General features: G+C 45.2%; 1 protein-coding gene across 2 annotated transcripts in view; it reads right to left on the bottom strand.

The window, feature by feature from the left end:
• LOC135392905 (uncharacterized) overlaps positions 1 to 20,859 on the bottom strand; it is a 104,861-nt gene extending 84,002 nt beyond the window's left edge. For both annotated transcript variants that reach the window (XM_064623563.1, XM_064623566.1), the window contains exons 1-5: positions 20,664 to 20,859; positions 12,398 to 12,424; positions 9,311 to 9,450; positions 8,817 to 8,885; positions 8,626 to 8,738 (exon numbers count right to left, since the gene is read on the bottom strand). In XM_064623563.1, coding sequence (XP_064479633.1) covers positions 8,626 to 8,738; positions 8,817 to 8,885; positions 9,311 to 9,450; positions 12,398 to 12,424; positions 20,664 to 20,754 — 440 coding nt within the window. In that variant the 5' untranslated portion in view covers positions 20,755 to 20,859. The remainder of the gene's footprint in view (positions 1 to 8,625; positions 8,739 to 8,816; positions 8,886 to 9,310; positions 9,451 to 12,397; positions 12,425 to 20,663) is intronic.
• Between the last annotated feature and the right edge of the window lie 3,619 nt (positions 20,860 to 24,478).

Raw genomic sequence — 24,478 nt, forward strand, 5'->3', positions numbered from 1 at the left:
TCCTGGTATTTGTAAGATGCCAACTACGATTGCGTAACTTGAGTACAGTGTTTAAGTTGGTTATAAATCTGCCTTCTGACAAAATCCGCTCGGCTATCAAGGGTGATATAGGCAGTGCACCGTCTCAGATGGTCGACGGCACGACCATCCACCTCGCCGGTGATTACCTTCCGTACTAGGACAAATCACTAGCTTACAATGCCGCTGAGGTCAACCGCCTCCGCACGGTACACCCTTTCTTTCGGAGTTTCGAAACTGGCACGGAGCTGCCTCTGCAGTCACCGTACGACGGCCCCTGGTGGACGGAGCACAACAATCAGTATTTCACCCTTCATATTACGAACCGGCAAGATTTGTTGCCAAAGTCAGACTCGAACATGCCCTCCTGCCACCCCTGCCGCTAGTCCCTGCAACACCACTTGTTTCACCTTCAGGAAACACACGCTCATGCCGTGCCTGATCGGTGCATCCACTTTAGCGAGGTAGGGCTGCTGTAGCGTCGGCCATAAGGTCGAAGTAATGCTGATGTCCAGGACAACGACGAGGTCCAGTATTGCTGCAACTGCATGCACAGCTGTACTCTGTACCGGTAGCGACGATGGAATACCGTCACCAACATTTTCAGTTCTGAAATCCTTAAGTAGCATGGAAGTGACCCCCAAAATATTCGTTGTTTTTCGCTGAGGCGTCTTCCGCAAGGAATAAAATGAGAAAAACGATGAGCGCGGGTGACCTACAGAGCACGCGCAAGGCTCTGTTCCACACACCTTTAAAAAATCATCTCCACGTGCAAAGAGCTCATCGGGGAACGAGAAAATGACGTGGGCTTCGGCACGGTGATCAATAACGTCCAACGGCACAGCTCAGGCATGTGTAAGCGGCGCGTGAGCTGAGAAAAAAAAAGGAAAATGCACTGAACAGGTACTGCATCACACGGGGCTCGTGTCTCTCGCCCCGCTGCACCTCTCTCTCTGGCTGTCTTTTGTAAATTTTATTGCGCTGTGACAATACACCGCAGAGCGAAAATATTTTGCATGGTGACTCCTGGTGGACAGCTTTGCGAATTAGACAGGGTTTCGAGCCATGTTAAGTGTCACTTCCATGTGCCTCTAATGGCTACGAGACAGATGGTTGCATTCGGCTGAGCAGTTGTAGTGTGTGCTGGCTACTGTTTCGCATTAACCATATTGGCGGGATGCCGGTCAGCAATTCTATACCAACTACACATATCCCGCACGGCTATGACCACAGTACGTAAGCGGGCAGATCGTTTCGTAAATGAAAGGGGCACTAAAATGCAAAAACAAGTCCACTTCTAATTACGTTTCACGCTAAGTCAATTTCGTACTTGTTATCATAATTCAGAACATTGATTCCGTTATGGAGTTGTACCGGACGTTATACCGGACTCTTTCTTGCTTCGGCGTTAAACAGTGAACGTCGTTTCAGCTCGTGCATCGGTGTTTTTAGCCCATTCTGCGCGTGCACGCACGCGCCACGCCATGAAGCAGTCTGTGAAAAACATAGTGCGCGTTGCGAGGCGGATTGGCGTCACTGTCCGAAGGTAAGGTGTAACGATAAATGTTGTCAATGGAACATTTGCGAGAACTGTTGTGGGCTACCAGAGCCGTAGCCAGGCGAGTTTGCGCCAGGGGCAGGGCAAATCTCAAGCGCCCCCTCCCCCCTCCCTCACTACTGTCAGAAGCCTTGTAAACAAGGAAATAAAAACGCGCATTTACACTGCAGAGACTGTAAACTCAAATGCTCTTCATTCCTACTTTATACTGGCCAACCAACCTGCCAGGACATACCGTTCGGCGCCCTCTCCGGTGAGGACGCCCGGGGCGGCTTCCCCTCTCGCACACCCCTCGATACGGCTCTGTGGGCTACAGTTCAGTGTATCGGTATCGAAAAATGCAGTAGTGCGCATCAGGCCGCGCATATACGGAACACTACAATCGGACCCTTTCCAAATCTACACGGCCACGATAGCTATGCGCGCGCTTCTCCTGCCGTCTCATTGGATGCCGCCAATCTCTGCCTCCCGGGGATGACATTCGTAGCCGCCAAAGACGGCTCTGTTTTCATTGCGTTTTTCTTATAAACGGTAGCGCTTTGTGAACTAATTTTGCTTGCATTACACTAACTGAAACACGGAATTTCATTTTAGAGCAAGTTGTTCTTTGCATTTTAGTGCCCCTTTAGCGTCACCGTTGCTGTCGAACTGCCAAGCCAAAGGCGGAGGTGTAAGTGTCATTTGGGACGTTGCGGTACTCGCATTGTGTTCGCAAATTGTTTCCCTTGTGGCTGCTAATGATATTCCGCTCCCGCATAGCAGATTTACTTCATAACACAGCGCCATGAAGTAGCTGTTTGACACACAAGCACGAAGCGCGTCGCGACTTGAGCCTGTAAACTATACAAATGTTGCGCCAAAGAGAGGGTGAAAACACTTAAAAGCTCAGCTACGCCGATTTTCGAGTGTTACAGAATGGAATGGTACTCACACGATGTGTTCATAAGGGAACACTGATTATGTATGCAAAACAGTTATCCCAAACTCCTCGCGGTTTTCCGAAAAAGTGAATTTTTAGTTTCACTGACATCCCGTCTTGTGGCCCGCAAACCCTGTGTCGACGACACATTCGTGGTCTGCCCGCGCTCCGGCTTGGCATGACTTTTGGCTTGGTTTCTTCCGCCAAGCCGGCCAGTTTCTCCTGCCGAGCCGTCTGCTGCGCAGATTCACATTGGGGAAGTGATAAACAGTTCGCATTAGGGAGCTGGTATATTTCTGGACTTCACTAAACCCACGAGGAACGTGAGTTTTGCTTCCTTCGACTGCAAAGCATTTGCTAGGCCAGTACAGACTTCCTGGTGTGATTCGTGTTCTGTGCTGCGTGCCGAGAATGCGTGAGCGTTTTGCTCCCGTCTGCAAGAATACTTCAGCATGCAGTTCCAATGTTTCAAACCACATTTTTCCGAAAGGTGAAAGAGAAATCTATTGACTGCAACAATCGGTTACAACTCCGACTGGGTGCCACCTTCGAAAGCAGTGATCTGTTCATCTGGCTCATACGAATGTTACGGAAGCAATGCGCAACTTGTTTCACAAGAAGCCGAAGATGTCTCGTCCGGGATGCCGTGCCAACCTTATCTGCAGCAGGAGATTGCAGGGGCAGGACTAGGCAGCAGATAAAGGTAAGACGCTTAATGTTAGAAAAGTCAGTCATGCGGTGCAAATTGCATCACGTAGAAGAGAAAAATACGCTATCTGTCAGTTACTGCTTCATCCTTTGAGATTACGCCCCAGCGGGTGTATTCTCAGTACAGATTTGGAATTGCCTTATTTGTTAAATGATTTCGCAGGCATTCTGGCACCACCGAAAAGCTTGCACTCCACGTCTCAACTATCACCGTCTGGGTTTGAATCTGAAGGCTGTCACCAGTGCCAACCAGACGCCCCTTCAAAGTTCATCTGTTTTTGTTGACGGAACAGTGACACCTGGTACTGAGACATTTCATTTTCTGATTAATCAAGTGCATTCCACCACTTGTGCTCGACTTCTTGTGTTCGTATACCCTTGCTGTTGCTCGCTAGCTTAGAGCAACCATGCCTGAGGTGCCAGCGCTTTCAGAGTACATTTAAGCAGTATCATCGTATCACATGCACGGCAGCACATCTTGTGTATTTTGTGTATAAATTCAATGTTCGCTCAGCTGTTGTATTTTGGTCACAAATAAGGTGTTCTTCCAGAGCGCTCAAGGGCAGTTCAAGCAGTTTCCTGTGTGCAACAGCACATACTTTTTCTCAGTTTTGACTAAGGTAAATCGAAATCTTCCAGTTGATGTCTTTCGGTCATAAATCATGTTTTTCGAGACATTCAAACAGCATCATGTGTGCAACAGTACATACTTTTTCTCAGGTGCAGCAGAAGCTTGTGTTGCATTCAAGTGGTATCATGTATACAAAAACAAGTTTTATGCCTTTCTGTAGCTGCTGTACTAATATTGTGAGTACAGAGACATTCCTGCATAGCATATCGGAGCATCTTGTGTGCTATTGTTGGTATGATCTGCAACAGTATGTTGATAATGTTAATTATTCAATGACTTTAGCTAACATTTACATTCTTACTTCCAGGTAAACCTGTCACGCAGATGCCCTACCCCTTGGTATGCATAGTTCAAGATTGTGCCGAAACAATCCACCTGGAGCATTATTCTTCAATTGGCAGTGGCATTACTATCACAACACACCACATACTTCATGTGTATGGTGCGCGTACAATGCATCAAACCTATTCTCATGTACAGACCAGCTGGTACGCAACTACAACATGAAACAACTGACACAGAGACCGTAAAGTCATGCCTTTTCCTCCACACCTCGGGTTTCATGTTATTATCCTCACATGCAGCTCAATTCGCCTGTGCTGTGCAGCATGAGCAAAAGCAGGTATTGTTTGTGGTCACATGACACGGAACATAAATACAGTGAAACCTTCCTATGTTGGACACCCGCAGTGCAGCCGAAGCGTCACCTACGTATAGAGGTGTCCGAGTTACAGAATATGACGGCAACAAAAAATGGAAGAGATCACAGCTGTGAGAAATGTCCCCCTTCTTCAATTTAAGGTCCTTAGTGGTACCTGGTGGTGGTGCCTGTTAGTGGTACCTCTACCCACTCTTCACTGATAATTATTACTGATTTTACTATATTCAATTCCGTTCAGATTCTACTCAATGGCATTACATCCGGAGCTTTTCGAGCAGCAAGGACTTGTCTCTGAAGCGTCAGCCTACTTCTCATAGCTTTGGTGCAGTGCTCGTTCAAAGGCTCTAGACAAACTGAAGACAAGTGCTCACGTAAAGAATTACAATGTAGACTGACAGCACTTGTTTTTGGACTTGAAAAACTAAAGCAACAAAATGCTGAGACCAGAATAGGGGAAAAAAGGGGCAAAAGTCAAGGCCACTGGCTCATTTTGGGTCTTTTTGGTGCAAAGATGGGCCGACATTGAGGTAATTTGGCCAGGGTTTTGTCCGACTTTGCAGGGAAAACCCTATCCTACTTCCAAGATAGGGATGTGTCCGACATAGAGAATTTCGTCCCCATGTAGTTTCAATGGGAGCCTGCCCGTGCAATGAAATCATGTGGAGTTGTCCGAGGTAGGGAGGTGTCCGACTTTGGAGGTTTTACTGTACTACAGAGCATTCTACATCATGTAATCTAACAGTTGTTCACGTTTGGATATTTTAACCATGGAATTTACCCTGCATGCAGGGTAAATTCCATCCTGTGCGTCCTGTGCGTCCTGTGCGTCCTGTGATCGGAAACAGTGGTGTCTTTTTTCTGCTACAACCAGTAAACTACAGTAAAGATTTAGAAATACTGTGTCGTACCATAAAGCACTATGGGAAATGGCAGTTTGAAAAACTGGAGAAGACTCATTAGAATGGGGGACATGTTCTACGGTGAAATTTCTTACAGTGTGTGCTGTACCACGTAATGCACTGCAGGCCTACCACAGTATGGTAACGCGCTGAATACTGATTTGCTCAAAAAAGGAATGTGTACGTTTCTTGTACTAACTCCCAATTATGCAAAGTAGTAGAAAAATGTTCTCAGCCAATGGGGAGGGAGAGGATATCATTCTGGAGTCTCGTTGACCTACAATGTGTCGTGTGTGAATGTCATTTTGAAGAGTGTAGGTGGTACAAGACTGTGTTCCCACATTCTTGGCAGTGTTGACTAATAACCATAATAAAGTAGAGGGTACATTTGTTGCTTCATATATTTGTGTCATGGCAAAGCATGCAGAGATACATCTTCCTCAACATGCAGGTGACAAAACTGCTTTTTACGCCTAAACTATGACAAATAGTTGTGTGTTCAGCACCACTAATCATGTGCCGGCCTCCATGACATGTCTGTGACATTCCAAAGTGATTAACATGTCCCATATATGTGTGCAATGCTGAAGATGACTGTGTACCTTCCATGGATTCTTGATTCAAGAAAAGTACTGTGTGATTTGCTAACAGCGCCTGGCTGTACCTTCACAATTCTACACAAAAATATGTAAAGTTTGCCGAAGGAAACATCATGAATGTCCATAGCGAAAAACCCTGAGACAAGGGATAGGAAGGGACATACACAATGTCTCAACATAGTGTGTTTATGTCCCTTCTTGTATCTCCTCTTCAGGTCTCGCCATTATGGACACTATCACCAGCTCGCTTGCTGTTGAACCGTTCTTTCAACGATAAGGGTCACTTTCATGGACTGGATGGCAGCCAACATGCTGTCAATAAAAAGAATAATGGAAGGAGCTCAATATGATCCTTAGGCTGTGTGTGGTCATTGCTTTCTGACAAATGGTGACTTAGAATTTCAGGACAGTGCTTGCAGTGGTAGTATTCTTGTGTTCTCACCCTTGACGCCCATTGTGTGTCATCGGTCACCCGTAATCTGCTAATATGCACATAGCTCAAACAAAGTATATTTGTATTTCTTTGAATACAGTTGGTACAGCACATTGTTTTTTACATGTTCTTTGGAAAATATAAATAAATTCTCTACTCTGCAAGTCTCCTGTCAGCTCTACAGAGCAGCTTCGAATTTCACTAGAAGCCACGTGTGAAGCCTAGACCAAACTAGTGGTGAAGGTCCATATAGGTCATAGATAGATACTATTATTATTATTAGATCATATGTCAGGCTTAGGTCCTGGTTGGTAGCAACGCATTTGAATCTTATTAAAAATTGGTGCAGGAGGCGACCAACATAACTAAATACACCAACTGCCTCTCACAAATTTTGTGGTGTTATACTTTTGAAACAACATTAATATGCCGCAGTGGTCTTTTCTCTTTTGTTCCTTTTAACCTAGAAATATTAGGTCTTCGGCATCACCAGCCTTAGTTGCTGAGCATGGAGTTATTTACGTTGAGCACTGCAGTTTCATATTTGTTTCTCTGGACAAGCAAGCCCGCTTCCCCATTCTGATAAGAGTCTTTCAGCTTTGACAGGGCATTTGTGGACAAGAAAAACATTTGGACTATTGTGTATTTTGCTATGAAGTGCACCGTACCAGGCAGAGGACACCATCCACCATTTCCACTAAGGTTATTAAATTTGTGATAAAACTTGATAAAACTGATAAACTTGTGATACATGTACCTTTTGTCACTGACTAATTTGGTGGCAAAGTTACTTGAGTGGCAGTTGTGCAATTTTAAGCACATGTTTAAAAAAAATAGGATATGGGAAGTGCTGACTTGGTGAACATGTGGAGTACCCAATATAATAATTGGGGGTTTACGTCGCGAGACAACTGAGTGTGGAATACACAGCACAGTGTAATGTTCCTTATTCTGGCAATGTTAGCATGGTTCAAGAAGTGGGAAATGTTGCACTACCCTTAATAACATCTGATGGGCCCAGCAAACAGGGTACACATACCCTGATTTGAAGACACTATGCCTAACTCAAAAGCAATATGAGATCGACCCGTACGTATAAATACGTATAAGGGCTCTCGACCTACATGCCGCGATGCGCTCTACGAGATAAACAACACACTACAAAACTACATCCAACAGTTTTTGTGCGGGGCAACTCTAATGAGCACTTTTATATAACCGACGAATGGTTCAACGAATGCAGTTCGAGTGGTCACGATACATTCCTACGTCGTTCATTGCAGTCGCGCTATGATGCTGCACAATATATGTATCTCGTGTAACAAGCCTGGCAATCGCACGATGTGCATGGGCAGAAATACGGCCTTCTTTCTTTGAAGACCAGTCCTCTGCAGGTGTGTGCTCAAACGATCACGAAGTCTCACGTTGTTGCTCAATCGCTCCCATTCCTGCACTTGTAGTAAAAGCAGCAAACGGGTTGACGTGAATGGCAGCTGAACGGTTGAACTGCGAAGTTCTCGAGCACACAATCACAATTTCACGCTGAAAATGATGTTGAGGTGAGTTCGCGGTTGTTGTTTCCATCGTTCAATAGTTCTCGGGATTACCTCGGACGAAACGCTCATCGTAGCCGGCGGCCATAACTGGATTTCCTCGCAAACGGGAGAAGACGCCAGGGAAGTCAGAGAAAGCCTCAGCTTTCATCCAATCAGACGCACGATTCTCTATCTACGTAGATGGAGCAGGTTTATCCCATCTACGTCACAAAAATGGCTGCGCCCATGGCTTGTTTTGGTTTCTTTGATGAATTAATTTTCGTAATAGGAAGACAAAATTGAGAAACGAAGGTGTGTATCGGGGGCAGTTGGATGTGCTCGTTCTGAATATCACAACCGTTTCAACACATCGGGAAATCGGCGTAGCTGACCTTTAAATCACAACACAGGGCAATGTGCAGCAATAAGTGTCACATTGAGGATGTCCTGTGAAGGTTTCTGGGGTTAAGAAAAAAATATTTAGCGAAATTCTGACCGCGAGCAGAGTCATACCTGGCAGGTGATTGCTGAATGATTTGGACGTGAAATTCATGCGGTGACAAGGTTAAGCATGAGAAATATCATGACCGTAGTGTATTTATTTCCATTCATTGATTGCATTTCGCTGCATGAATTGGTATTTGATGAGTGGATCAATGCTCACCTTGACAGTGCGATCACTATATCAGATATCCTCGCCGTCTCATCTTCAGAAAGGAATCCAGTCAGGTTCAGTGATTCTGACCGCAGGTATTTCCGTTCTTGTTCGTGTGTAAACTGACAAGGTTTGTTCCAGAATATTTCAGTTTAAAAGCATTATTCATCATGCTACTCCAGTCGTCAATAAGTGCTTACCACAGTCGTTCCTAGAACAAGGAGCTTCACTGCGCAATCCAAGATCAACTTGTTGATGTATAGTGTTGCCTAGAATGAATTGTGAAGATTGCTTTCCCTAGATGCAGCAAACTTGTAAAGCAGAGTAATTTGTGAAGAAAGTGAGGAATTGGTCGTTCCTTGTACAGCTACCAATACCCTCATTGAGGAGCCAAGGTAAAGAGAAAAACAAGGTGGTACGATCACCAATAAGCACTAATCAACTATCGTCTGACTTGAAAGTCACGTCCGACGCCAATACATACAGGAGAGCAACAACAACAATAATCCCGTGAAACAGCATATATCCGGTTTTCCGCTTTTTATTTCGTATTTGTAGGTGGCAACCGCACGCGAGGCCACTCGACTATCTATGCGCACGAATACTTGTAAACGTTTGCTGAAGAGGTAACATTAACGTCTGCGGTTAAACTTCCCTCTAGATGTTTTCCTCAAGTGGGACACGAGACACTTGCCTGCGTTAAGAGACCTTCGGCGTACTTCATGAAGTCACCGGATTGCTGAGCTTCTTTGTATGAATGATCTCCCACAAAGTAGATCTGGTACGGCCTCCATTCGTGCATAGTCGAATTGATGCCCTCTTTCACGGACCACACTACAAGCAGCAAGTACCGCCAATTAACATTGTAACGGTACATTACTGTTTCTTTTTTTAAATGTACATTCTGTGCTACACTCGAAGTGTGTTGAATGCAAGAACTCGCACAAAGAATACAAACATGCTCACAACAATGATCCTGTGCATCAGTGCATGAATTATTTAACTATACTGTTTGCAGGTAAGACGCCATTTTAGCAGCGTCGCTTTCCCTATTAAAATCATAGATTTCGCTCTTTTCATGGTGGCTGGTCGAGAGCAACCTCATCTGCCCAGTAAGTAGAACCATGTCGTGCTCAGTCACTTTCCAGAAGTTTCGATTCATTTAATGTTCTACGAAGTCTATGAAAAATTAAGGTGAACAAGTCAAGTGTGGACATTTGTTAAAGCTTCAGGAGATTCCACGGACAGAGGTGCAAAACACAAGTAGATAGGATTAGGCTGTGTCCATACCCTCTCGTCAAACTCTGGGAAATGATACCGTCGATACCGATACACCAGCTTGGCTGCACTTTAGTGCCCTGCTCAAAGACAATGGTTTTCATATGCAGTTAGCTTGCGAGCTCAACTTCGTCGTTGGGGTCGTAGGCCGTCAAGTCTGCCACAGTTTACTCTGCCATGTTAGCTCTGCTATTCTATGTGAAGTAGTAGGCCTACTGCACCGACTGGACTGATACTGCTTGTATGCTAGAAACCACACATGTATTCCAGAGCAGGGGTTTACATGTCGGACATGGGGTGCGCTATTAGGGAGTTTCAGAAAGCGTAAGCGCCATCCGTTTCAGACTCCGTATCGCTGTTAGTCAATCATAAATCATCAACGTCATGTCAGCTACTCCAAAGGAATCAAGCGATTGGCATATCATTTTTTTCATAAATAATAATAATTCGGGGCTTTACGTCGCGACACAACTGCGATCGTTTTAGAAAATGTAATCGTGAAACTTGTACGTTCTTCTAAAACTCTGATTTTACCTTGATCACCATACTGGATAAAAGCAAAGTTGACGTCGCTTTTTTATTTTGTAGCGGCCGCCGTTCACGGCCGTGGTTAATATTGAATATTTTCACTATTTGAATAATTTTCGACCTCATATTTCACAGTGTAAATGCTCTAGTACAGAGGAACAAATTGAAATGATCGTAGGCTTGTCAAATATCCTTTCACGGTCCCTTTAAAAACAAAAACGATAGAAGAAATGCAAGACAGCTCTTGTTGTTCTGCTATTGGAGAAAGCTGACATTACCTTATGCACAAGGGAGCAAGTATTCTATTAGTACAGTTTCAGCTTGCGGGTACATGTGTTGGCAGATTTAGGTGCAAGTTGACTGACGTGAAGTGGCGAACGGAAGTTTATTATAAAGTGCAATGATCATGACAAGTTTGACACTAGTCAATGTGCTACACATATTCATGACATTGTGAAAAAAAGATGCGTTAGCTGTACCAGAGCAATGCTCTTTGCATTGCAAATTAGTCCTGCAATTGTTCTCAGGACTGGAAAGATGCGTGTTTTTATGTCGTCGTACTGAACGACACGAATTAGGCCAAAGCCTTTATCAGTTATGAAATAGAGAGTTTCTATAAGCGCTCATATAACGAGACGCAAATAGATATGGAAAACTAAACGAGTGCGGCACAGCGACACGGCCAAAGAACGTATCCTAAATGATCCTCGTATACATAACCTAAATATCGGCTAACTCCATCCTTCCACATTTCATAATGACAATACTCGCGATAATTCGAATCGATATGAAGATCTTGGAAAAATCTTTGATCCAGGAGAGCATTCACCGGTACGTTTATGGCACTTGAAAAGCATATACGAATCCTATACATACTGTTTAAGCGAAACCAAACCACGCAGGAATTCTACAGGTTTTCCCGTCTATTTTAGTCTAAGTGCCATCTGAAATAATCCGAGCGCCATTCAATTTAATCCGGGCGCCATCTGAAAAAATAATCCTGATGCCATTTAATCTAATCCGCGTGCCATCTGAATTAATCCATGATGTTTTTAAGCACTATAACCGTGTACTCACACGAGTGACATTCCCGCAGAATATTCTAGAGACATGTAGTGGAAGGAAAAGTAAAAAGCTGCTGACAGGACTTAAATTCTGCTGCGTCTTATGTTGAACATTTGCACGGTACCGGGATATCGAGTGTTAAAGCAGAAGCATAGCAGACGACGCCATTGGTCATGTCGTCTGACAGAATGTCTTCTGACTGTTGCTGCAGGATATTCCACAGGGTTAGAAGAGCACGACAAGGCATGACTCCCATAGCAGACGACACCTTTAGTCCTGTCGTCTGCTACGGAATATCTTGTGACTCAGCGGGATATCTTTCCGTGCTCTTCAAACTGCAGAGAATATCCTACGGCAGAGTCATAAGATATTCCTTCGCAGACATCAGGAACACTGGTGTCGTCTGCTATGAGCATCATGCCTTTTCGCGTTCTTCTGACCGCGTGGAATATCCAACAGTTCAGTTAGAAGATATTGTGTAGCAGACGACAGCACCAGTGCCGTCGTTTGCTATACTTCCGCTCCAGCTCCCAATATCTCAGCGTCGTGCGAATGTTCCACATAAGACACGGCACAACTTCAGTTCCATCAGCAGTTTCTCTTTTTTTACTTTTTCTTCCAGTAAAATACTCTACAAAGATATCCGCGTGTGAACACATGGTTATATTGCTTGAAAACACCATGGAATAATTCAGATGGCACCCGGATTAAATTGAATAGCATCTGGACTTTTTCAGGTGGCGCACGAATTAAATTGAATGGCGCTTCGATTATTTCAGGTGGCACCTGGACTAATTCAGTTGGCATTTGGACTAAAATGGACGGGAAAATCTGTAGAAAAAGCAGACTCGTTTAACACTGTAGGCTAATTCCACGAGAAAAGCTGGAATAGAAGAGCGTGAAATCAAACCTTTCGTAGGCTTGCTGACAGGAGAAACTGAAAAGTAAAGAAACAGATCGGTTCAACTACTTGCAACGAAGCATTCATAATAACGAAGGTCTCAACAGTTATCACAGTGCAGCCATACCCCAATGCAGAAAACGACTTGTTACGGAATTCATAATGTGCAGAAATATCCGCCTGTGCGCAGGGTGGTATTTCCGATACTATTTCGGCGCAGCGCCAAGCGCGTGCGAAATGCCACAGCACTGCAACCGACGAAGGACAGTGCCTGCGCTGACCGACGCACGCAAATCATGAATGAATGAGTTTATTGCGCCCAAGAACGGCCGCAATATCCTTGATGTTGGCGTCTGCAGCCTTCAGTGCATGCGCCTCAGTTCTTTCGTATGAAGACATCATTCCAATTTTTTTCAGCACATAATTTTAGAGGCGGTATTCACTACACTTCTCTATTTTGAGAGTCCCGTTGCGGACATGAAAGAGACCGTGCAGCGTGTCCGGGTCTAAGTTGTTACATTACTCGCTTTTGATTGATTGATTGATTGATTATGTCTTACTCGCTTTTGACGCCATTCATATCACTAAGGCATCTCTAGACCCCAGTGGTAGAAATGGCAACGAGAGCACGGTCGTAGCAAGTGAAGAGAGCTCAGCGAACGGGTTTTCACCTTGTGCCCCTCTGTGACAGCTCCCTCTTGCAGACAGAAATTTGTCCACTGTGCATCGACACATCTTCAGCGGAAAGGAGCTGGGATGCGAGTTCCGTAATGGGCTCCTGGATACTCTCTTCCAAATTTTCTTCCAGGGAAAATGGAGACGCCTCTTACAGGTGCTCTATATGATTCAAGTACACGATGGTGCAGCTCGTTGGAAAGTTCTACAATAAATGCTCTGCACGGAAATGCTGTGCCGAACCCTCGACTGACAAGTATCTCGCACGTCATGTGGGTGCATGCGCTCACCATGTGGATGCATGGTTTCGGTTCGGACAACAATGACGTCGTATATCTGCCGTCGAAATCACTTGAAATATGGCGAAACGCAAATTGTCAGCAATTGTGGAAGATATTATGCGACACACACAGCGTCTATGGATCGTTCGGTACTCAGCAGCTCGTAAAATGTCACTAACGGAGGTAGGTTCTTACGAAGAAGTTCAAAGAGGAAAACGTCCTCCGGTAATCATGCTGACAGTCAACAGCTGTGTTACATTTTTCGTCTGATTCTGTGTAAACGGTTAGGTACAATCTTGTCTCCGGGTCAGATTAAAACATATTTCATGGCCAAGTATGCAAGCTTGTTTGCAAAGTTTGCGCGCAAAAGCCCGTCCACTAATCGGCAACATGTTCTGTGTATGATGTCACGGCCAGTTCGCCGTGCGGAGACGGGCCGTAGCGGCTGCTGTTCACGCCGGTGGTTAATATAGAATATCTTCGCTATTTGGACGATTTTCAACTTCATATTTCACAGAGTGATTGCTTTAATAATAATAATAATTTTTATTAGTGCCCAAGAACGGCACAGGGGAACAGATTAAAAATGATCGTGGGCTTGTCAAATATCCTTTCATGGTTCCTTTAAAGTGATCCAATGAGACAATGCATTAAATGTTCGTAGCACATTGATCGTGCAATGTTCAGACGAACAAGGCCAGCGTACGCTGTGCTTATTGTACTGGGGCTGCATGGTGTCGCTGCTGAACGTCATCTTGAGTAGGCTGCTGGCCATCATTGCACTAATTGTGCATTTGCGAAAGTTGCAACAGGCATTGAAAGGTTCGCCAGGCATCGGCATGAGCAAATAATGCTTGTATTTCTCTTCTGTGTGCCAGCTCTCCCTAAAACGCTGTCTGTATCAAAGAGTCGAACCGAAACGTTTATCGGTTCGGTTCGGGTTTATGTTCGACGATAAGGGTTCAGCTCCGGAAGGTAACCATAATGGTTTGCACCGTTTTCTTTTTTTCAGACTGTTCGGTTCACGAATCGGTTCACGGAACACGGGTGGGAATGAAGCACAACAGGTAGGTTAAAGCAGACTTCCGTTTGTATGGTACAGTGCTTATAGTGAACAGAAAGGTTCGTTCAAGGTTTTGAAAGACTGTGTGATATGAAGGACAAGACTGGCAGAGGTTATCACAGGAGCATACCACCAATTACCGGTTTGAGTTAACTGTCCCCGCACGTAGCTCATCTCGCTGTGGTTAACTATCCCACCCGGTTAGCAGAATCTCGGCAGGAATATAACAGGCCAACCATGCCTGCTACCTTGGCCAGTCATTTAAGTCGTTGAAATTATTTATTACCAGCCAGAAGACGCGAATACAGGTTAATCAGCAAACGACGCTTCATGGTAGTTGGATTGAAATGGTGCCATTCTGAACCCGGTGTCTTTATGTAAAAGGCGAGTCATCGTGTCATTACAGACTGCCGCCGTGCTACCATGTCGCCGTTAGAGTGGTACAAAGTCTGTGGCACAAAGACAGAGCACGGGCAAGAGCAAGTGTAAACAGAGAGTGCCACTCATTTTCGACCCATTGGCAAGTTTTAAATACGATGTCAGTAGGGTTGTTGCACCTCTTATTTCAATTGCACAAAGAAAACTAGCTTGGTATGTTCTTTTTATTCTGACCAGGACGGCTGGTCGTTTACTTTCTAATGGGGGATATTTTTATTAAGAAAAAAAGAAAAGTTATCCATGCAAAGAGCCGCCTTGATATTCCACAAAAAAAAAGCAATAGGAAAAAAATGGAAAAGACGAAAAAGAGGGAAAGAAGGAAAGAGACACTATAACAACGTCGCATGCAGTTCATGAGTCCTTAGTCTGAGGGGTTATGTAAGTTCACACACATGTTGGGAGCTTATCCTGCAGCGTCGTACACACGGGCGCATGCTGTAGTTGAGCTCGGATAGTTTGCTGGGATAGCTTGAAAGCACATAAACAAACAAACCAAGAATATAAAATTTGAAAGACGGAAAGTCACACAGCCGACGACGTATCCATCGGTTGGTCCGCGTACTCGCATTTACATACAGGATGCCCACGATAACTGTTGAAATGATCCCTAACACATAGCACTGTAAAAGAAAAAATGACAGCTGTCCTATCACTCCTATCACGTTTGCGTTACAAAGGGGTCTTACAATGCAGCACGTTGTTTGTAACACAAACGTCATAGGAGAGCTGTCAGTTTCTCTGTGATTGCACTATGTGTCAGCGATCATTTCTGCAGTTAGGGTGTATGCACCTAGTATAGCTGAGCTAGTATATCAGTATAATATATGTCACTTCATGAATGCTAACAAAAACTGTCGCTGATCCCTAATTCTTATATATACGTATTAATGAGTATGTCTTTAGACATTAGTAGTCATAAAAGTTTTCAGTCACCATTTCCTTGTTATTTCGCGACTGCAGTAAATCCACAGCATTCATCTAGGTCACGACTTTTTCAGCAAGCAAGAGGAAGGCTACGAAGCTAATAAAAGAAGAGGAAAAGACAAAAAAAATTGTTTTTAAGTTCAAGCGCAACATGCAAAGTTCCACCCTTAGTTCCCTATCGACCGTCGTTTCAACGGGTTACCGGTATTCCTTCAACGGTTCAGTTCCAGTTCAGCTCCAAAATGGCGTCGGCCGTTTCGGTTCGGTTCGGTTCAGTTCCGGTTCAGCCAAAAATAACGGTTTCCTGTTCGAGTTCGGTATGACTCTCTGGTCTGTATGGCTGCTTTTTTGTTGTTCTCAGGTCAGTGCAGTTCTTTATTTGTTTTTTTTAAGCTGAAGTTCACAGCTTCGACACAGTTCAGTTCTCCTACACATGCTACGCACAGGAAAAGCAAGTGCAAACATGCTTGAACATCGAGCTGGTCTATACAAACCCATCTAAACTTCGCCGCCAATTTGGTCTCCGAGTTGGACTAGTTGCGTAGTACTGGGAGAAGCGACTGTTCGGCCACTACACTCACTCCAGAAAAGAACGCAATGAAAGCTTTCTTAGCTGCATCTCTAGAGCGGTCAGAGCATGTTTCTCCTCTCCGGATTGTTCGTGTACCTTCGCGCAAACACCAGAGCGCGTCACATATGTGAAAATCCCTCTTCGCTCCCACAAAGTCTGAAACATAATGAAAAAAAAAAAAGCTGTACTACGAAAGTGGGACTGATTTCCGCCATCTTTGGTCAGGCACAGTCTCATGCTCGCACCGCCTCTTGCGTGCCTGCGGGTGCGCCCCCCAGACCCCCCTTCTCAATCTGTGAAACATATACAACAGCGTGAGCCACCGGCACGAACCAGTGAGCTCCACGAGGTACTTCTCAGTCATTTCTCCGCTAGGGCAACGCGTATGTGGAAATGGTGCGAGTGGATACACCAAACCAGAAGCCAAGAGCTCCCCGCGTCTGATTTCACACTAGAAGTAAGGACTTTCGTACTTTTGCTCTCTTACTACATGCTTAAGTTCGGATGTAGTTCCGTATCGGGACCACAGGCTTAAAAAAAGATGCTTTTACCTGAAAGAACACAAAATAAGGAGCAAAATACGACCAAAATCATAGTATAATGTCCTGTGAAACATATGGAAATTAATTTTTATAGCTGGTTTCCTTAAGATAGTCCGCCATGTTTGACGAGGAGGCAGAAGAACCGGAACTGCCCAACCGGGAGCGCGACACCGCCCTCTTTAGTGGTGAGGGCACGATATCACATGACACGCAAGAACAGCGCGCACACGCGAAAGAACGCAGACGACAGAAAGGCGCTTCTCTACTTTCCCACTATGACGAACCTCATGAAGTTAGGTGTTTTCATGCAAACCAAGGAGAGCTCCCTGCACTGGCTCCACGAGCACGGAATTGTCCCGAGGACGAAGAAATGCCCCTTTTGCGGTACCGTCCTCACGGTAGAAGTAACGGAAAATGAAATCGGCAGGTTCTGGTGTCGCAAAAATCACGGGGACAATGGGCCTTTTCAACAATCAGCGACAGCGAACACCTGGCTTGAGGGCAGTCGTCTGTCAGCAAGACAGGTGATCGGTTTAACTTACGCGTTCAGTAGAGACTACCCCTACGACACAGCTATCATCGAGACTTCGTTTGAGAAGCAGACATCAAGAGAAACTGTGGCTGATTGGTATAATTACCGCAGGGAAGTGTACGAGAAATGTCTAAAATCCAAGTATTCGGACATGGGCAAAATTGGGAGGGGATGGCCATGTCGTAGAAGTAGATGAGTGCAAAATTGGGAGGCAAAAATATAATAAGGGGAGGGCTGTAGAAGGGACATGGTTGATTGGATTGATTAATATCCACACAGATGAGCTACGTTTGGAAGTTTGCAGGGATAATAAGCGCGATGCGATAACACTATCGCAAATCAAGAACAATGTACAAGACAAAACTGTGATCATCACTGATTGCTCGAAAGGGTACATAAGGCTCGATCGAAACGGATTCGAGCATTTAACGGTTAATCATAGCTTAAATATGTTGATCCGGACACAGGGGCCAACACAAACCAAACTGAATTTCAGTGGAGGCCCTTCAGACAAGAATTGGCAAGGAGGGGAGTCAAAACTGAGAACATGGGCCGCCATCTAGTAGAGTTTCTCCATCTAGTAGAGATTGCAGGTGCCATCATCAGGACACATTCGACAAAATTTTAGAAGACATTAGGCACACATATCCAGGTTTGGACTAAAAACAATACCTTGAGAATCTGCTCACTTCATTTTCCGGTACCAGGACAATGCTTTGTTTCAACCAGACTTATGTGAGTATGAAATCTTGCATCTATTCCTTACCATAAACTCCCACACTCACAATTTTTCCTTCTGCAGAGTTTCAAGCACTGACGAAGGCAGTAGCCAAACATTGACGAAGCTCCTAGCTGAACACTGACGAAACCTCTTGGCAAACCTTGACGAAGCCCCTAGGAAAACATTTACCGACACACCATCTACTGATGAAATGACTGATCCTCCGACATATGAAATACGTAAAAGGCTCTCCAGACCTAACCTTGGTCAGTCTCGACGGATGCATATTATATATGGACCAACTCACTCGCCAACGTGTGAAGTACGTAAAAACCCAACCTGACCTAACCTAGGTCAGTCTCGACGGATGCATATTATACATGGCCCAACTCACTCGCCAACGTGTGAAGTACGTAAAAACCCAACCTGACCTAACCTAGGTCAGTCTCAACGGATGCAAATTCTACATGGACCAACTCACCCGCCAACGTGTGAAATACGTAAAAACCTAACCTGACCTAACCTAGGTCAGTCTCGACGGACGCATATTCTACATGGACCAACTCACTCGCCAACGTGTGAAATACGTAAAATCCCAACCTGACCTAACCTAGGTCAGTCTCCACGGATGCAAATTCTACATGGACCAACTCACTCGCCAACGTGTGAAATACGTAAAAACCTAACCTGACCTAACCTAGGTCAGTCTCGACGGATGCATATTATACATGGACCAACTCACTCGCCAACGTGTGAAATACGTAAAAACCCGACTTGACCTAACCTAGGTCAGTCTCGACGGATGCATATTATATATGGACCAAGTCACTTGCCAACGTGTGAAATACGCAAAAACCTAACCTGACCTAACCATGGTCAGTCTCGACGGATGCATATTCTACATGAACCAACTCACTCGCCAACGTGTGAAGTACGTAAAAACCTAACCTGACCTAACTTAGGTCAGTCTCGACGGATGCATATTCTATATGGACCAGCTCACTCGCCAACGTGTGAAATATGTAAAAACCCAACATGACCTAACCTAGGTCGGTCTCGATGGACGCTTATTCTACATGGAACAACGCACTCGGAAACGTGTGTAATACGTAAAAACCTAACCTGACCTAACCTAGGCCAGTCTTGACGGATGCATATTCTACATGGACCAACTCACTCGCCATCGTGTGAAATACGTAAACACCCTACGTGATCTAACCTAGGTCAGTCTCGACGGATGCATATTATACATGGACCAACTCACTCGCCAACGTGTGAAATACGTAAAAACCTAACCTAACCTAGGTCAGTCTCGACGGATGCATATTCTACATGGACCAACTCACTCGCCAATGTGTGAAATACGTACAAACCTAACCTGAACTAACCTACGTCAGTCTCGACGGATGCTTATTCTACATGAACCCACTCACTCGCCAACGTGTGAAATACGTAAAAACCCAACCTGACCTATCCAAGGTCAGTCTCGACGGATGCATATTCTACATCAACCGTCTCACTCGCCAACGTGTGAAATACGTAAAACGCTCTCCTGACCTAACCTACCTCAGTCTGCACGTGCTATAGTTTCCGCAATCTTCTTACATATCAGTCTCGCATTCACGTCAGGCACCATGCTATTTCGCCTTGGACACTTCTCCCAGAACTTCACTTTCCTCCTCAGCCAAGTCAAAAAATGAGACTTTCTCTTCTTGTTTCTATTTCACCCTTATTTTTTTATTTATATATACTGCTGTTTGAACATTAAAACCTGATATATATTCTACTTTTCCTAATGTCCCTTTTGTTTTTCAAATATTGACTAAATATGTTGCACTCTCCACCACTTTCAATATTTTCATTAACACTACTACAGTGACACTGCTCCACTGATTAGCAGACGATCTCATATTTTATCCTACAGGTGGCCCAGAGTGTCGTCACACTCCTCGCCGTTTCACAAGATGGCGTCCTCCATATCCGTTAGGCTTAGAAAGGCCGTCGAAGTGTCCAATAGAGCGCACCATGAACCAATGTAATAGCGAATTCGGGTGGTCATTTCGTAGCAACACGGCCGAGCGCTCAGAAATTGCAAGGTCGGCGACCGAGCTGGGTCACGTGACCGTTGCCACCCGAACATGAATGCAAGGAATCTACTTGGATCACGCTAGGGGCGTCGCGGTCGCCCGTCTTCGAGTTCTGTCGTCTGCTAAACCACGTGATTTTAACATGCGGGCCAATGACGGCACTCGCCACCGTTGCAGTGCGGATGTGACGACACCGGATGTAGTTCAGCAATCTGCTGCTCGATCGTTTTGAGGCCGGGCAAAAAAGTGCTAGCTGGCAAATTCCGAGCGCTCTGAAAGCGCCACGCAAACTTGCGAGATTGCTTCATTTTGACCAAGCGAACATGACTGCTCGAGTTCTGGCAAAAAAAGTTGCGAAAAAACGGTCGCGCTAATTTTTAAAAAAGAGTGGTCCCGATACGGAACTACACCCGAAGTTCTATCTATGGAACTTAGTCTTACCTTCAGGACAAGAGCATTCTCTTAGTCGCTCCCTCATTCCTTCATCGCCGGCATTGCCGTTTTGCGCACGGATGGGCAAAATCTGGCGCATGCCAGTGCGCGGGGAAAATATGAGGTAGCATGTTAGAATTAGTAGACCCGTAAATCCACATACAATGGCCGCATTACGGGCAGTCGCAGAGGGCACGTAGGCCAGGGCACGGGCCACGGTCACCATGGCCAAAGACCTTCGTCTTCTTCTCACCAAGATGAGCTGTATCTGCGGTCTTCTTCCCTTTCTTTAGACAGATGTTACACTCGTCTGAGATTCTTGAGGGTGCTGCTATGTTACCCCTGCTGGAATTAGCCTTAAAATGCAACTAATTTACTCTTTGAAACGCACACTACGTACAACTTGGGACAAAAGTTTACGGAACACCGGGGTGTCGCATTTCTACAATGGAGCGACAACCTAGCAGCAAAAAGGAGTGGACCTACTTACTGAGAAGTGGATAGAATAGCCCGCCACCCGTTTCCTATTCGATAGCTTCGTGATAGCTAGCAGGGAAGCGCTCCGATGAAGAAATACGCAGGTGCAGTGTTCCGTAAACTTTTGTCCCAAGCTGTACAAATTGATGAAGCTGCGATGAGCTCAACAGTTTCTGCGAATTATGCTAACCTATTCATGGGCGCATTTGAGGACAAATCATTGGAGTCGTGGAATTTCTGTACGTCCCATAGTTATATCAGTTCAGTTTATTTTTGCACCAAAGGATGACACTGGGGGCACTCGCAAAAAGCAACAACGATTATATATATATACAGGGTGTCCACGCTAAGTGTGAACAGATTTTTTAAAAATATATATAACACTTTTTCCAAGATGAAATCAATTGCAATATAGCATATGCTGAAGGGCACTCCCTAGCAGGGCATTAGCAAAGTCCAAAGGCAATGTCTTAATTAACTTTCATTACTTAACTTCTTAATTATAAAAGCTACAAAGTTGTCCCAATGAGAACATCTGTTCCCTTCGGTCACCTGATATCGTAGCCGTTTTCAGAACAAAAATCCGTTCAATAGATCGCCCGCAAAAAATTCGTGAAGGAACGCCATTTTTTTCTTTATTTTGTTCATTGTGCTTCTTAGAAGACGCGTATTTCCTTCATCTCCAACGGGAGAGGGGGAACGTAGGGTGCCTCGATGGTTGCTGCTTGCGCCCTCTTTGCAGGGTGAGGATAACTCCGTCGTCTGCTACGACGTCCGCCATTACGTGGCCAAGCGCAGGCTGCGCTTCAGTGACAGCTCCGTAAATAACGCAAATGGGAACTTGGGACAGGCGGTATTGGTCATTGTTTCGACGCGTTACTGAAGTACTTGCATATACAAACATATATGGAGAACAAAATACTCGAACGTAAGCGTATCGCACATAAAGAAAGAGGAAGTTAATGCAAAACGAGCGAAAACTGTGCAAAGTACGGCGATGGTTCGCATTGCATTGTTTATTTATAAACAACAATTTTGCTATAATTTAAACTTATGTTCGAAATTATACGCTGCACATTTTTATATTTTCCGTCGTGCATGCCTTTCCGTTTTTGCACTGTTTAATGCTTAATCATCTTACAGGCCCTTGAATCTTATGCATCATCTTGCATCTTATGAGGCCCTTTCCTCAATAGATGCATATACTCCCCCTTTATGAGGTGGCTAAAACACTTGATCTCCCATGACAGTTACCGTGCTAACCTTGTTGTTGTCACTAGTTTGTTGTGCGTTACCGGTTACGGTGAGAAATAACTAAAAATAGATGAATTTCACTTGACCAAAATAATCACTGAATTTCACCTGTGGTGTTCTGAGAAAAATGGTCAATCATTTTTTATTAACACAGGTAATTATACAACTAATTCAGTATTCAGTGTTTCGAAACACACTTTCTGTATAGGACCTTTGTGCAAGTGACAGTTCTTCTGTGGAAGCACATTATGGCAGGGCAACACCTGCACAAGTTTTGCTTGAATGGGAAGATAACTGACCAGTGGACACATGCTTCAGGTGAATCCTGATTCGAAGACGCACGTATGTCTCAATTAAGGCCTTGTCCAGTTTCTGTCGATGGATGGGACATGTCTCCAGGTACGATGAAAATTTTTCCACCAAGAAGCCAGCAATCGCGTGAAACGGAGACTTCAAAGCAAGGATTCCTGTTGTTGCCACAATGCTTTTGAAATACTCTTCACATTGCACCAATACATTAACCACATCGTTTGTAGGATGCAGCAGATTGTTCCCACCATTCACATGCTCTTTGAGAGCGGTGAGGTCACCGTACTGGCTGTCGCTCCCACCAAGAAGCGCACCTTACTGTTCACAGTCATCCCCAGTCTCGAGAACGGTACGAAGAATGAATCCTCCGAGATGGAAAAGAATGTCCCCCTCTGTAATCGACAGTTGCTCAACAAATAAGTTTTCAACATTTGTGATTGTTTCATTTTCCGATGTTACACTCTGTGCCGGTCCTTGAGAGAGAGTAGTAATGAATGACCACGACTATCCGAAAACGCACATCTTCGTCTGGATGCCATTAATTAGCAATTAGAGCTAATTGGGACCCCCCACATTAATCAGCACCCTCCAGGGAGCCATCACACTAATTGGGGAACGTCTATCTCGCGTCCAGACCAGTTGTGCGTTTCCGGATAATTGTGGTCATAAAAAAGAAAAAAATAGACAGAAAATAAAATAAAAAGATAGAAATAGAGTGGAGAGAAACAATTTATTCGAAAATCAACGATGCCGCGGCGAAGAAGCCGCTCCGCAACACCCGAGTGACCAGCGCCCGCCATGTTGGTAGTTGGCACCCAGCAGTTGCAGAGATCGACGACAGGTGGCCACTTAGTTGCAAGGCATCACACCAGATGGCGCCACCATCATAGCTCTAGACGAGAAAGACAGAGAACAAGATACTAGCGGCAGGTAAAAATGACAGCACTGCTAAACAAGTCTAGGCATGCGAGAGAAAAGGTCTAACCGCTAGTGCTAAAACAGCACGGAGAAAACGGTACACATCGGGGGAAAAGGCTTACGGGGGCGATCGCTTAGGCCTAACCTCAACGTCACAACACTACGCAGCTAACACAAGGCGGGAACCACTGGGCACACATCGCTAAACATGCGTCAACACGAACAAAAGGCTTGCTCACCGCAAAACAAGTCTAAACATGCGAGAAAAGGCTTAACACGAGCGCGGTCCAAATCACTCGTTGGTCACCGCTAAACACGGCAAACATACGAGAAAAGGAGCGCGTCAAATCACTCACCTTTTCCCCCGCGGCAACTGCTCATCAGCCAGGCAGAAACTGAGCGAGTGCGGGGAACACACGTCTGCTCTCTACGACAGCCAGCCAGAAACTGAGCGAGCGCGGGGAGCGCACGTCTGCTTTCCACGACAGCCAGAGAGAAACTGACTGAGGCGACTCGCAGCAGCAGCTATGGATGCGCGCGCGCCCTCTGCTCCACCCGTCCTAGCGCCCTCTGCGCCGCCCGCGGGTGTTTTCGGTTTCCACTCTCTACTGCGCGCGCGCGCGCTCCTAGCGGCGACGGGTGGCTTCTGAGTTTCGGTTTCACTCTCGTTTCTTTGCGCGCGCGTTTATCTGTATAAAGGCAGCGGGCACCGCGCTCGCGTCATCACTACGTGAAGATGTTCAGCTACCACTCGCTAAAAAATTGTTCCCGCACCCACGCTTCTTGGGAAGAAGTGGAGAAGGAATGTTTCAACAGCGAAAGTCCCCGCAACGAGCTCGTCATCACTGCTTTTCGCTACGTGATAG

Source organism: Ornithodoros turicata, chromosome 4 (genome assembly GCF_037126465.1).
Source record: "Ornithodoros turicata isolate Travis chromosome 4, ASM3712646v1, whole genome shotgun sequence".
Classification (NCBI taxonomy): domain Eukaryota; kingdom Metazoa; phylum Arthropoda; class Arachnida; order Ixodida; family Argasidae; genus Ornithodoros; species Ornithodoros turicata.